Source organism: Miniopterus natalensis, chromosome 8 (assembly GCF_054644295.1).
Source record: "Miniopterus natalensis isolate mMinNat1 chromosome 8, mMinNat1.hap1, whole genome shotgun sequence".
Lineage (NCBI taxonomy): Eukaryota > Metazoa > Chordata > Mammalia > Chiroptera > Miniopteridae > Miniopterus > Miniopterus natalensis.
The window spans coordinates 19,664,941-19,680,620 of record NC_142088.1 but is presented as its reverse complement, the minus strand read 5'-3'; the positions used below and the strand labels follow the sequence as shown (position 1 = coordinate 19,680,620).

Below are 15,680 nucleotides of genomic sequence, written 5' to 3'. Positions count from 1 at the left end.
TAGGAACAGAAGTAGATCAGTGGAGACAAAGTTTGACTATAAAGGGATAAAACAAGAGAATTTTGAGGGGTGACAGTGTTCTATATTTTGGTTATGGTAGTGGTTATATAACTGGATGCATTGTGAAAACTCATAGAACTATACATCAAAAAGAGTGAATTTTAATGTCCGTAAATTAAAAGAAAGTGGAATACACACACAACCCTCTCTGGCTGCTATGGGAACAATATATCTGAGTACAGGGTGGGGGCCGTGGCAAGAAGGGAGACCAATTAAGAGACCATTCTAATAATCCAAGGCAAAGATGAAGGTGGCTAAGGTTAGGATTGTAGCAGCAAAGCTGATCAAATGCGTTTGGATTCAGACATATAGTTTGAAAGTACAGCCAAGAGATTTGCACAGTTTTTGTCACCCAGTGTAAGTCTCCCACAGTGGAGGACTGACAGGGTACAAGTGTTAGCTATATACATTCATTCACATATATAATTTATATCTTAAAACAAAAATAGCTCAAACTAGTGCAGATTCTTTGTAACTGCACTGAGAGAAAACACCACTTTCAAAACTTTGTAAATACTTTTTAAAATGCTGATTAATAATTGATTTGTTATATAAAATGTGTTATTTTATGACTAATTTTATTATACTAATTCAACCTTGTTTGCCTACCTAAATTTTCCTAAGCAGCAATATTTAATCAGCTGAATAAACTGCTTTCAATTTCTTTAAAGCATTCACACAATAATTGTTGTTATACCAATAAAAACCTCACTCTTACAAAGTCAATAAAGCAGATCCTGAAGTATAACCTCCTTATTTAACAATATTTTCCTAGTCTTATTACAAGTATGCTGAACAGTATAACTGTAAAATCAAAATATACAACCAGGATCATTACTTCCATGGTTTGAAAGCTGCAGTGCCCACGTTACCAAGGGTCTGTGAAATAAACGAAGAACCACAGAAGTGGTTCAAGAACATAGGAATCAGTCCTTAATCATGACAAAGCCTGAATGAGCTAACAAAAATGTCTAAATTTTAAATGTTTGTAAATTAAAATGGGAAAACAATTATCCAACATTTGTGTGTATAGTTTAGTATACAAATTTTCAAAATATATGGTCCATAAAGGAAGTTAAAAAACAAGAGAGGTTCTTGGTAGAGAAGAAGCCAGTGAACTAAAAACATGGAAACTGAGTTCCAAAAGGAATGTATTGTAGTCCTTGTTAAACTTTTAGCTAGTAGCAACACCAGGATCACAACCTTTGATATGAAGCCCTGGCCAGTCAGTTACCCCGATGCACCCCGAAAACTGTAACATGCTTAAAGTGGCAAGAACTGTCTTACTCAGCACTGTGGTACATATACCTTGCACAATACCTTGCAAATAGCAGAAGAGCTCATTAAGTGTCTGATGGGTGAAAACAATACAAATGTATTTATTTCAAATTATTATATAATTCAGATAGTTCACTAATTCAGACTTGTCTCTCCTCTAAATTATTCTGAATTAATTAGGGCTTATAATTCTACCATTAACAGAAGCAATGATTAACTTCAGTAGAATTACAGAAAGGTTTGGCTTTGGGCCAAAATTGTATCCACTATCCAAGACATTCACAGAACTATATATAAAACAACAAAAACCTAGAGAAATAGGACAAAAAGGAGCCTGGGAAATCTGTATAAGAAAATGTAACTTAAGAAGAGAGGTATAGAAAAGGGATACATAATAAACAAAATAACCATATTTAAGTAACCACTAAGACAGTGCTATTGCTTATAAATGAGGGTATGAAAGTCATTTAGTGAGTCATGACCAGCATTTTTCTTTTTTTTTAATCCTCACCCGAGGATATTTTTTCCATTAATTTTTAGAGTGGAAGGCAGGGAGGAAGATGAGAGAGAGAGAGAGGGGGAGAGGGAGAGAGAGAGAAACCTTGATGTGAGAGACGCATTGATTGGTGTCCTCCTGCACGTGCTGACTGGGGCCGGGATCAAAGCTGCAATGGAGGTACGTGCCCCTTGAGCAGGAATCAAACCGTTGACCTGTTGGTCTGTGGGCCAGCACTCTGACCACTGACTGACACCAGCCAGGGCTTTTTTTTTTTTTTTTTTAGTACAATAGAACAGACTAGAAAATAACAGGTGCTAACACTATTGTTTCATAAAACTTGTTTCAGTGATTTATATACATACGTAGTTTGTACTAAGACACAAAATACTTCCCACTGCGGATAGCTATTGTGAAAGCCTCTGCTGCAGAAAATAAAATCTGAACTTACCATTTTTTTGGCATGTTCTTCACACAGAGGTGTCTGGTGTGTAATGTCAAAAACAGGCACAGAACACTGCTGTCCATCTGCAAACTTGGCCGTGCAACTTGAGAAGAGCTGCTGAGAGCGGTTCAAGAGGATATCTGGGGTTTTTAAGTTAGGGATAAAACACACTGAAACTCTACTTAATTTTTTTAATTTTTATATAAAATATTCTTTCCTTACTTATGTTTAGTAAGCATAAATTTTATTATTTATAAAAGCTAAAAAGCCAATTCAGCTACTGATATGAGAAAATGATGATAGTTTTATCATCATTACTTATCAGAAGAGAAATCAGAAGGAGTCTATTTTGCTATTGGGCTCCTAAACACAAGTCTCCTTTAGGGTCATTCTGATTTCTGTTATTTGGGGAAGCAGGGTCATTTCCTTCTTAACACACTAACTTCTAAAAGTTCCACTGTAACAGTTAAAAACAAACAAACAAAAACACTTTCTTATAAGGAAAACTTCTGTGTATGACACGCATCGAGAAGAATAAAAATACCTGAAACTAATACAAAAGAATATTTAATGTAAACTGTAACTGAAAAAAATAAAGAATACAACATAACAGCTGATAACTGTTAAAATGTGTATAACTGATAACTTAATTCTGTAAACAAACTGTATGTTAATAAACAATGGCCTTATAATCATTCAAAGTATGTATACATTTCTTGAATGATATAATTCTAAAAAACCTCATCTACCAAATTTGGATTTTTAATTTCACATTTCTAACACCACACTCAAACTTCCAAGTTACGAAAAATTACTTTTGAATAAAAACTATACTATTAAAATGGAACATCAACTTTACATCACCAACACTTTTAAGCATCCATATACTTTCAGCCACTAACTACATTTCCCCAAAATTTACTTTATATCTATTAAGGAACTATCTTCCTGTTTTTCCTTTATGCTTTTATAGTTAAGACTCTTCATAAAGCCTTTACTGCATAGAAACTGCTATTGAAAAAGTTGTGAAAATACAACTCCAAGAATAGAAAGGAGGGCAAAAGTCAAATAGATAGTACAGTAAGAAACTGTTACTATATACATTTTTAAATGCTACTCAGTTTTAAATGTTTAATAAAAGTGAGAGCAATAAGATTTCATAACCAGCCTGAAGCCCTTAATAAAAGTTTTCCTCAAGTATTTTCTGTCTGAAGAAATTTTCTTTCTCAGTGATGTTTATGTTTCATTCATTTCAAGTCAGTGCTGTACTCCATACAAATAGGAAATTATTCCCACAGCAAAAGGCACACTATAAAACTGTATAACTTCTTAAAAGATTAAAAACAGTTTTTGAATAATATGATTTGATTTTTTCATCAATGAGGGTTATAGCTGCTTCTTACAAACTAACTATCTAAAACTACTGGAAGGATTGAAATTCTGTTAACAAAATTTAATCAAGTGACTGACAGCTATTGGAAGAACCTGCTACCTGCTGTTAATTTTGCTTATTGTGATGTGATTCTTGAATAACTAACTGCAAAGATATAAGCAAGAAAATTATTCAGAGGACATCATGGAAATGAGAAGTTATATAAAAATTATTTTTAATATTAGTTATTTCAAAAGTCCTTCATTTAGCTTAAGAATGAAATATACAGCCCTGAATGAGTCAAGACTTGAATGCACACTCAACTGAGTTAATAGGATACGTTGGAAACAATGTCTGGTGAATGGAAGGGCTTTGTTAGTGCACTGTTCACCCTTCACCGTCCCACTGCATGCTGCTGGTTCCACCTCCCTCAACTTGGTCCGGCTTATGCTAAGGAAGAAAAAAAAAACAAAATTAATCTTTAAAAAATGCTTCAAGAACCCAGGAAAGTTGTTCAACACTATGCTACTACAATGTAACACCAACATTTTACCTCTCTACATTCACTAAATAAAATGTAAATATGGGTTACAATGACCAGTTCCACAGTTTCCCCAATCTACTGATAAAACAAATAATTAAATTATAATCAGTTTCAACTATGCCTATGTTTTCTTTTTATTAAAATGATATTTTGATTCCTTTTACTTCACAAAGAGACAGTACAGAAGGGGAGAAGAACAGACTAGATGAGTCAGAACCTGGTTCTGAAAATCAGCTCTACCTCTTACTAGCTGTGTGACCTTCGCAAGTTACTTAGCCTTGCTTAAGTCTCAACTTCCTCACCTGTAAAGTAGAGATAAGAGATAAGAAAAGATACACATCTAAAACACATATTAAATACAGTACTTAGTATGGTACATAGTAAACAGTCAGTGGTTGTTAGTTTATTATTATCATCATCGTTAGATTTTGGCCATGTCAAGCTGCTGAACAGTAAGCGCAAAAAACTTAATTTAATACATGAGGAAAGGGATACTGATATGTAGACACGGCTGTGCTGCTCACAAAATGCACTCACTCTGTACATATTTTTTAACTTTCTATTATATGTGCAACTCCAACTTTCATTAAATGGTATCTTCGTTTTGTTATTTAAATATTTAACCTTATTTTTAAATTTTATGAATAGGCAATATTGTTTACACGGTTCTCAAAAAGAATCAAAGAATAGAAAGCTAGGCAGTGAATAATCTCCTTTCTAACTTAATCCTGATTTGCCAGTTCCCATTCCCTCTTATAAAAAAGTATTCATTTTATTAGTTTGTGGATCCTTCCATAGTTTTATACAAACATAAAAAAATAAAATAAACAACACTTAAATTCTTAGAAGAACAAAAACTATGCTATCTATGTGACTCTATAAAGCATCACAAACTATTAAACCTTTACATATGTCTGAGTATAGACAAAGAATCTACTTACTCCACTGAGCCACAAGTCAGGCATTAAAAATAGAAAATCCTTGGAATTGTCTGTTTCTAGTATCTTTCTAAGGATTTCAATGGAATGATTTATACTAATTAGAGGAGGTCATATAGAATCTAAATTGTATATGATTTTACATAAGCTCTAAATAAAATAATATTTCTATTATATTTATGACTTTCATAACAGGAAATGCAAATAGAGAACCAGGTGATGCTTCCAAGGTTGCTTTAATAAGATTTGTCAAGATCACTAAAGTGGGGAAGTAGATCATTAACTTTAGCCCTGTAAAAAGGATATATAATTTCAAGTAAATGAAGCTTTACTATTTTGGCTAATTCTCTTGGTCTAGATTTAAATAGAAGGTACCTCTCTAGACTGAATGGATAATTTTCATGGAACACTTTAATAATTTGCCCAGCCATCTACCAAACCTGGTGCACAATGTATTTCCTCATTTTCTTTATCCTAGACTTCAAAAAAACCCATTGGCTTCATTTTAAAAATCGCCAATATATTCCAATTCACCAACCTATCTCAAAATAAACCCAAAGTCAGAATTTCAATATCCCCATGGATAATTAAGGTAAAAATGCCTGATATGATGTCAGATATATTTTAATATCCAAAGAATCCCCCAAACAAAAGAATTACCAAACATTTTGAAGTTTTTAATATGAAAACAATTACTGTAGCCTTCCCATTAACAATGAAGGTTCCACACACAACAGTCTCTGTAGGCTTGTGGGCTACAAGATACTTAGATTTGGGTTTACATACTTTAAGCTATTTCAATGGCTTATTTCACATATTCACCAACAAACGTGACAAAGTTATGAGATAAGAAAAAATACTTTAATGTTATTCAGTTTATATCCAAGCTATGTTTTTAAAAATACCAGAAGGTAGTCATTAAAGTTTAGATTTCTAAAATATTTTACAGCAACTTTCAAAATGACTTCTGTTAAACTAGTCTTTCATAGCAAATATATCAAATAGAGAACATTATCTACCTGACAGCTGATTTCTGTGAACCTAAAATCTAATGTAAAGAAGCAAGCTACCAATCCCAAGTAATGATTCCAGCACATTGGTATATGACTATCAGTGATGCACTGGGCAATACATTTTATGACATCAAATAAATTTGAAAACTGTAGTGTTCATCTTCTTATTTGTTTTGTAATACTTAATTACCATAAAATTTTTCTTACGAAAAAAAATCACTAAAGGTGTTTTGGGAGCTGTTCTGAAAAGGAAGGGGTTGATTCTGCCAGTTAAACCAATAAATACAGTTTTCTACTTAAATTCCAAATTGTCCCAAACTCACAGTATAGTCCTTTACATATTTGGGAAGGTCATAATAATACACTAGAATCAATGTCTACAATGCTCTACATACAGATTGCTTTATGCTGGACAAAACAGGTTTCTACTGAAATTATGTACTTGAGAGTATAATATAAATGTTAGATGTTATTTTAAAACCCATGTCAAACTTAGTAAAATCTTTCAACAAGTAAATAATAGACAATAGTCTCTTCACTTGTTCAATTCTATTCATTTGTTCATCAACACTGGAGATTTAAGACCAAAATGTACATTGTTCCTGCCTTCATAGAAATTACTGTCTAACCTGAGACAGACATTAACACAAGTCTACATTAATAAAATTCTACAGTGAAGCAGAGGTCAGCACAATAAGCATATCTAATCAGGGGACCTAACATAGTCAAGGGAATCCAGGAATGTTTCTCTGAGAAAGGCAAGGCTCTGAGTAAGTAAGCTAAGACCTAAAGGATGTTCTAGAACAGGCACTACCTCCCCTACAGAGGATTGGGAGCTCTGGGAGTAAGGGAAAATACTGCAGGCTGCGTTCATTCTGCAGGTATATTAGATACGCACAATTTCAAACAGCTCTAAATATGCCAAGAGGCAGAAAACTCAGTCATAGTACTTTTTTGAGATAAGCAACTGAAAAATAGTTTACTTTTCTACAGTAAATATAATGAAAACCAAAATATGCAAAACTAAAATGAAATTTCAAAAAGTATATAGGTATGTAAGAAATATAACCATTAGCTACAAAGCGAAGGTTATTTTTAGCTTTCTGTTTGTTTTATACCCTTTTTACCCTCAAGTGACTCATGAACTCTACAGAAAAATTAGAATATAGACTATAAATTTTCTTAACTTTAATTTATCAATAATCCCACTATCTAGAGACAACTATTGCTAATATTTAAATGTATAAACTCCTAAAATGTTATATACTATATAATATTTAAGGTTATCTGAAAATATAATAAGAGTACAAAGTAATAAACTCAATACAGAACTAAGCCTTCTAAATTGAAAACTATTTCCCTAGTTAAATAAGATGTTTTGGAAATTTTTAATTCAATTAAGCTAGTATTTTCAAAAGGTACATAATATAAGTAATTATGATTTAAATTTTTACCATCTAGATAAACTTCTACAATAGTAATAAATCATAATTCCTTCACTGAAATATCAGGTAACTCTACACTTCCAATATGTGGATTTTCATTCAATAAAGTATTATGTAAACATTATAAATCATGTTTTCAAAACAATCTTTAAGAATATTGAGGAATGGTTATATTTTTAAGGGGGAAAAGAACTGGACACTTTACTTTTAAAACAGTACAAATCTAATTTTGCTTAATTACATACATAAAAATGAAAAAGTGTAAAGACTGACATTTGTATTATGAAACCATTAAAAGTCATGTTTTAAAGAATATCATGAAAAAAAGGTCATAATTCAGTATTAAATGGGAAAAAAAGCAGAGAATAAAAAAATACATATAACATGATCTCAATTTTGCTTTTTAATACAAACACATGGCTCACTGGAGATTACACACACACACACACACACACACACACACACACACAGAAAAAGACTAGAAGGAAACAGAATCAAAATGTTCATAGTGCTCTTTCTGTTTCATGAATGGTGATATTATTGAAGGAGATCTTCCCCCTTCTTTTTTCTATATTTTTCAAACTTTTCACAGTAAGCCAAATATCTGCACTATAAACAGAGAAATTTTCCCCCAAAGAAATCCAGTGTAATAAAATATTTTTAACATGTAACATAGATATTAACAGAAATACAATTCAAATTTTTAAATAGTAAAAAATGTGAAACGCTACCTTTGTAGTAATAAACTCTAAATATTACTTTTAAATAACATACAAAATTTCTAGGCATTGTATTTTTTTTAAGACACATAACATTCTCAAACCCTTTACTGAATAAATTCTAATCAAAGTCTGGCAAAATTCCAATAATGCTTTAATTTCTTCTTCTTTTTTTTTTTTACTCCTCACTGGAAGACATGCTTAGAGAGAGAAAGGGAGAGAGGGAAAGAGAAATATCGATGTGAGAGAGAAACATTGATTAGTTGCCTTCCGGTATGTGCCCTAACTGGGCATTGAACTCACAACCCAGGTAGTACCCTGACCAGGAACTGAACTGGCAACCTCCAGCCAGAAAGTAATGCTTTACTTTTAATGTCAGTTCATGGCAGTATTATTTTTCCATCTGTGTAGAACTTTATCTGAGCAACAAAACCAAAACACAATGCTTAAGTAGTTCAGACTTAAATGCCCACTGCCCATTGTGCCTCAACTACCCTCTCAAAAGTTACAGAAAACAGACTGAGACAGGTTCCTAGAAACGGGTGGCTGCGCACGGCTGGCTCTGACCTGGTTCGATGGCAAGCAGCTCTCTGCAGTTCTTGGAGTAACTGACCAGTGCACTCTGGTTCCCTACTGGCCGCCTGCAGCAAGGCTTTCCTAAACGTGTGCCGGCATTTCTTTTGACGGGATTCTGCCCGCTCCAGGCGGCAGAGGTGCTTATATTTCTGCTGAAAGTAAGTGCAAAGTTGGGTCACCCTGGAGCTCCTACTCTCCGTATCATCGTCATCTGACCTGGAAGGTGCAAGGAGAGAAGTGAAAACCTGATTACCCATTAGGCTCATTTTAGAAAAGGGAAAAGCGGGGGAAGAAGGGTGGCTGGATGCACAGGGTTAAAACGTGTGGCATGTGAGCACATACTTATTAACAAAATTAGTGGAAGAGATTTCCAGTAGAGCTGAAAATAAGCACAATATTTCAAACAATAAGGCAAGCAGTAGAGGCAACCCAGTGCTTTTAAGGAGCTTAACCTTAGCTTATCAGAATTAGACAATACATCAGTGTCTTCTAAATTCTTGGGAAGACTATATTTTACCTTTACTTACTAAAAAGTCGGAGTAAATGACACGCAGTTATGAGGAAACAGCATAATTTCATAAAAGATAGGTCATACCAGAAATAGAGCAGTGAATTCAAACAGTGCATTATCAAAAAGCTGCCCTTTTAGTACTTGTTTTTCTTGCTAAACACAAAAAAATTTTGATTGTAGGGATCACAATCATTCTACAGAATTTTTTTTTTAACTATAGGAGATATCCTGAACAACATTTCATATTCCAGGGTTTCTTTTGTCGTTACACTAATGTCAACTGATCAGTAGCCCCTGCTGGAGTGCTACATTGAAAAGGATGCTGAGGGCACATCTAGGCTCAACAAGAAAGAGTGCTGTGGCTGGTTAGCGATGTCCACTACAAGTGGGGTTAGAAAGGTCACTTTTCTATGATCTCATTTTTTATTCTTAAAAATAATGCACACTACACTTGTAAACTGACCATGTTATTTACCTTCTCTTCTATTGTAACATAAATAAATAGTAACCATGTGACCCCTACAAACAAAATATTATCTTACTAATCTTCTGTAAATCACTGCTTGATTTCTCTTCTCTTCTTAAGTGTTATTCCCTCCTTTTTCCTTCAGAATAGCCCATTAACAGGCTATCTGTCAACTTCTGTTTAATATATGTCCTAAGAAACATGTTCTCTTCAGTATACATTCTCTACAGTTATACCAATAGAAAGATATTACTTCAATCTTTTCATTTATTCAACATACAACAGTTACTGTATGTCTATTATGCTGAGTACCATAGAGGAGAAACAAAACATTTCAAGGAGTTTGCAACGTAATTTAGACAAGATAAATACATCCCAAAAGTTAAGTAATTCAAGAGGATAGACTCAGTAACTAAAACTGTAGGGCAGTTAGACCAATGATTCAAATATCTGACCTCAAATTTGAAAAGTCTAAGAGCTCTTCAAAATTTCAGATCCCAAGACCTTCCTGAGATCTAAACCAGAGCTTCCATGGGATGAGGCCCAGGAATCTTTATTCTGAATTGTTCCCCCAAGTCCCACAGCAGGTCCTTATTTGGGAGTACTAATAAAGCCATAAGTGCTATAAATATCTTTAATGCAAAGTAGACAACAATAAGTAACATAAGAGAGGAATACAATGTTATTAACATTCACTAAAAAGATCGCTGGATGAAATACATTCTTTGTAGAGGAGATGGCAATAGAACTCAAGCTTGAAGAAAGGGTAGAATCTGAAGATAAGACACAAAGGTACCTCACAAGGATAAAACAATATAAGCAAAGATACAGAGAGGGACTCGGTTTGGCTAAGGTGTGAGGATGTAGTGGAGTGATAGTAGGTAAGGTAACTTTCTACACCTGTATGCCAGATTAAAGAGCTTAACCTTTATTCCACAGGCAATGAAGAACCATGTCAATTTTTAAGAAAATAGGTAACAATAATAGAGCTATGCAGGAGAAAGATTATACTGTTGGCAGATGTAAGTGGAGGAAGGTATAGAAGAGAACAGTAAGGAAATTGTTATAAAACTCCAGGGAAGAGATAACACGGAGCCACACCACAGTGGCAGCAGCAGGACTGGAGAGGATGAGGGGAAATCTGCATGTATAAAAAGAAAGACTTTGTCAACCGGCCAAGGGAGATGGAAGGGACAAAAATCACTCAGCGGTTTCACCAGCAAAGACCCTGCAGGGAACAGGAATAAGCAGATTCAGGGCAAGAAATAAATTCCATTTCAGACCTAGTGAATGTCAAGTAGAAATGAGGTATCAAACGGAGCAGAGAAAAAACCGTTGGAAATGATAAACTGGAGCACATTTAGGGAAGAGATACAGATTTCGGAGTCAACAGCTAACAACTGAAAGACAGGGGAGTGACTAAAGTAAAAGGCCACAGAGATAACAGAAAGAGAAAGACACATAAGGACCATTATCATAAAAGAATTAGCTCAATTTGGTGACTGGATATGAAGGATAAGAAAGTCAATGAGTCAGTGACTCTGAATCTGCATCATGAGGAGGATGCAAGTGCCATGAACAAGAAAAGGAAAGACGAGAAATGGCGAGTCCTAAAGAACAGCCAGGGCGGAGCTGCGCAGATCAGTGGTTCCCACCGCCACGACAGGAAGGTGCACCTGGGCGCCACGTCCTTATAGGCCTACTCACAGTTTGCAAAGCTTACTCATAATTCCCACACTTCCCTTGCTGTGGACCAGAAACTAGAAACTCTAAGCATCTCTAAGATGCTATGCCATTATTATTACAAGCCTGGCTTTGCTGAGGAAGAGGAGCATACTGGGAAGAGAAAAGCCAGTTCCCATCGTTTACCAGCAGTGAAAAGGCCTGGCACCTACTGCATTCTCAAGGTGTGTTACTGTCCTTGAGATAAAATGAGAGAGAGAGCTAGCTGGCTTGTCTATTCCTGAGGGTAAGAGAATAAAAAGAAATTACATATGCCCGGCTGGTGTGGCTCAGCGGTCGAGCATCGACCCATAAACAGAGAGATCACAGTTCCATTCCCGGTCAGGGCGCATGCACGGGTTGTGGGCTCGATCACCACTAGGGGGTCATGCAGGAGGCAGCCGATCAATGACTCTCATTAATGATGTTTCTCTCTCTCTCCTTCCCTTCCTCTCTCTGAAGTCAATAAAAACATACTCTAAAAAAAAAAAAAAAAAAAACAAAGAAAGAGAGAGAGAGGGAGAGAGGGGAAAGGAGGGAGAGGGAGAGGGAGGGGGGGAGGAGGGGAGAGGGGAGAGGGGAGAGGGGAGAGGGGAGAGGGGAGAGGGGAGAGGGGAGAGGGGAGAGGGGAGAGGGGAGAGGGGAGGGGAGAGGAGAGGAGAGGGGAGGAGAGGGGAGGGGAGGAGAGGGGAGGAGAGGAGAGGGGAGGGGAGGGGAGGGGAGGGGAGGGGAGGGGAGGGGAGGGGAGGGGAGGGGAGGGGAGGGGAGGGGAGGGGAGGGGAGAGGGGAGGGGAGAGGAGAGGGGAGGAGAGGGGAGAGGAGAGGGGAGGAGAGGAGAGGAGAGAGGAGAGGAAAGGAAAGGAAAAAGAAAGGAAAAAGAAAGGAAAGGAAAGGAAAAAGGAAAGGAAAGGAAAGGAAAAAGAAAAGGAAAGGAAAGGAAAAAGAAAAGAAAAGAAAAGAAAAGAAAGAAAAGAAAAGAAAAGAAAAGAAAAGAAAAGAAAAGAAAAGAAAAGAAAAGAAAAGAAAAGAAAAGAAAAGAAAAGAAAAGAAAAGAAAAGAAAAGAAAAGAAAAGACATATGTAAAATCACAATGTAAGTACAGGTATTACTATTATTAAAATGCTAATAGTAACTCCAAATGTAGAGCAGTAAATTCCAAACCTGAATTCCTGAGACTTCAGGCTTGTCCATAATCTCAAGGCATGACATGAAATTCCCCAAATAAAATTCATTTGACTTTACTTCTTAAAAACAACAAAAAGGTAACATTTCTGATAAAAATAGAGGAATCAGAAAAAGGTACACATATTGAAGAAAATAATGAGTTTAATTTTAGAACTACTGAATTTAGGGTATGGCAGAATATGTAATGAGAAATATCTGATAGCAGTTCTAACTTGAAAGAAAGGTCAGACGTAAGAAAAATATTTGGGAGTTATTCACATATAGATAACAGTTTAAACAAAAAAGGAGTAAAAGACTAAATGCAATATGGCAACTTATATTATATATTCTAGGGGACCCAAAGCAACTACATACAGGATAAAATATACTTATGGATGCATTTTTGGTCTCAAAGGAAGTAGAGGAAATCTCTTCCCAAACTGCTTGCTAAAAAACAAACAAACTGAAGACAGCAACAGAAACCTTTCAAAATGAAACACAGAGAGGAAAAAACACTGGGGAATAAAAAATGAACAGGACATCAGTAAGTTACTGGATAATTTCAAACAGCCTAAAATATGTGTAACTAGAGTTTCTCAAATAGAAGGGGGAAGAAAAATAATTGAAGAAAACTGGGCCAAAATTTTTCCAAATTTGATAAGACTTATAAACATACAGATCTAAAAGCTCAGTTGTCCTTCTATCTGAAAGAAAGAATATGCTCTGGTAAGGAAACAGTCTTGAGTGACATCTAAAACGGAACATCAAGAGAGAGAGAGAAAAACTATAGCATTCTCCAATACCATGTAGGAAATAGGTAAGGCAAGGACAAATAAATGGGAAATAAATCCCAGGAGTGGAAAGGAATGCATTAGGCTCTTGTAAGTTAAGGACACTGGCCATTAATAAATTTAACTAACTCTCTGCTCTAATTCCAGGACCAAGGAAGTTTCTGATTATATTTTGCTTCCCATGTAGTTTTGCTTAGTGAACATCTGTACTACTTAAAGATTACACGTTTCACTGTAAACTGGTATTTTGGTTTATATGCTAGGGCTAGTCAATCAGTTCCCTCACCTCTGGGTGTACTAACAAATCACATTTTAAGTCTACATGTATGTCCATACAATGATACTGCAAAATTCTATGAGTTGGCCTGAGGCAGACAGCTGCTCTCCTCTCTATCTTGCTGAACATCTATTCAAACCACAATACTCTTAAAAAATAATAATTAGCTGAGTCTGTGAGTTATCTTTTGGCCCCATAAATAAGGCTGTATCTCAGCACTGTCACAGTACACCAAGTGAATTCCTAGGACGCCTAGGACCCTGAAAAGAAAAACACACTGGCTTTCTCACTATCACTGAAGGGGCTGTGCATTAATCTACAGCTTTCTGGTAGGTAGCTACCAAAAACCTTTAATGCCATTATCATGGAAAACATATTGGCACATTAGAAATATTCAGTGCATTAAAATATTACAGAATAGGTCAATCTTACAGAAGATAAAGGTGAAGTAAAAAGTACTATCTCCAACTAATATGTGAATAGGGCAACAAAGATAAGGAAAAGTCAGAGAATAGGACTTTCAAGTAGCCTTGGGACTACAGGCAAGTTCCTTATCCTATCTGGGCCCTAATTTCCTCTTCTGTAAAATGAGGAAATGATTTCCTCTTCTGTAAAATAAGGAAATGGGCTCAGATAATCACTAAGGTCCCTTTCAATTCAAAATTCTACTATAATTATTTCCTTCAGTGATACCTAGGAAAGGTACAAATTAATAAGAAAACTTAAGAGTAACTTTCCTCAAACAATATAGTACATTTCTTTCCAAGTGGAATCTATTTTATCTACTTTACAATAAAACTAGATCCAATAAAATAAAATAAAAATTGCATATAAAGGGAAGACTCAATTGCTACAGTGGTAATTTAAGAATAAAAACAAAAAGACTTACATGTGTCTTTCATATCTGAGGGTTTCTCGGATGGACCATGCAACCTGGTATGGCGAGGCCTGCTCTGAGTCCTCCAGTTCCTCTCCGCTCTCTTCAGACCAGTCCAACCCTGGTACAGATGAGAGAATATTGCAAGTAAGAAAAAAATCTACTTTTATTTAAAATTCAGATAAAAAACAACCTGAAATATGTGACCCAACACCTATAGCAAGTACTATCTATCACAGTTTGAATAAATGCCTCCTGATGAGTTTCATCCCTGTCTGACAAGGATATTAATAATGAATATATGACACACTCCAGTCTAAAATAATGACATTATAACAAAAAGGCTATAGTCCAGGGATGAACTTCTTTTTTGTTCTGTTTTTCAACTATATTTTTCAATTACACTTTACATTCAATATTATTTTGTATTAGTTTCAGGTGTACAGCACAGTGGTTAGATAATCATATACTTTACAAAGTGTTTCCCCCGATAATTCCAGTACCCACCTGAGACCATATATAGTTATTACAATATTATTGACTATATTCCCTATGCTGTACTTTATATCTATGACTATTCTGTAACTACCAATTTTTATTTTCTTAATCTCTTCAACCTGTCCTCCAACCGCCCTCCCCTCTGGCTACCAACAGTCTGTTCTCTGTGTCTGAGTCTGTCTCAATTTTGTTTGCAAGTTTATTCTGTTCTTTAGATTCCACCCTAAGTGAAATCATATGGTATTTGTCTTTCTCTGGCTGACCTATTTCACTTAGCATTATGCCCTCTAGGTCGACCCATGCTGTCACCAATGTTAAGATTTCATTATTTTTTATGGAAAGATAAACTTCTTTTATCAGACACTTCACAAATGGAGTAGAAACAACACAAGCAAAGAACGTTCAAGTTAAAAAAAAAAAAAGGTAGACTTTCATAAGTATCAAAACATCATACACATCAGTAAAACATAAAACATATTCAAGACTGT

The 15,680-nt window shown here is 35.2% G+C and overlaps 1 protein-coding gene across 8 annotated transcripts in view; it reads right to left on the bottom strand.

Annotated features, from left to right (window-relative positions):
• Positions 1-15,680, bottom strand: part of INO80D (INO80 complex subunit D) — a 60,874-nt gene that overhangs the window by 17,553 nt on the left and 27,641 nt on the right. For all 8 annotated transcript variants that reach the window (XM_016196695.2, XM_016196694.2, XM_087819627.1 and 5 more), the window contains 4 exons: positions 14,707-14,815; positions 8,878-9,102; positions 3,992-4,101; positions 2,286-2,419 (listed from right to left, as the gene is read on the bottom strand). In XM_016196695.2, the coding sequence (XP_016052181.1) occupies positions 2,286-2,419; positions 3,992-4,101; positions 8,878-9,102; positions 14,707-14,815 (578 nt within the window). The remainder of the gene's footprint in view (positions 1-2,285; positions 2,420-3,991; positions 4,102-8,877; positions 9,103-14,706; positions 14,816-15,680) is intronic.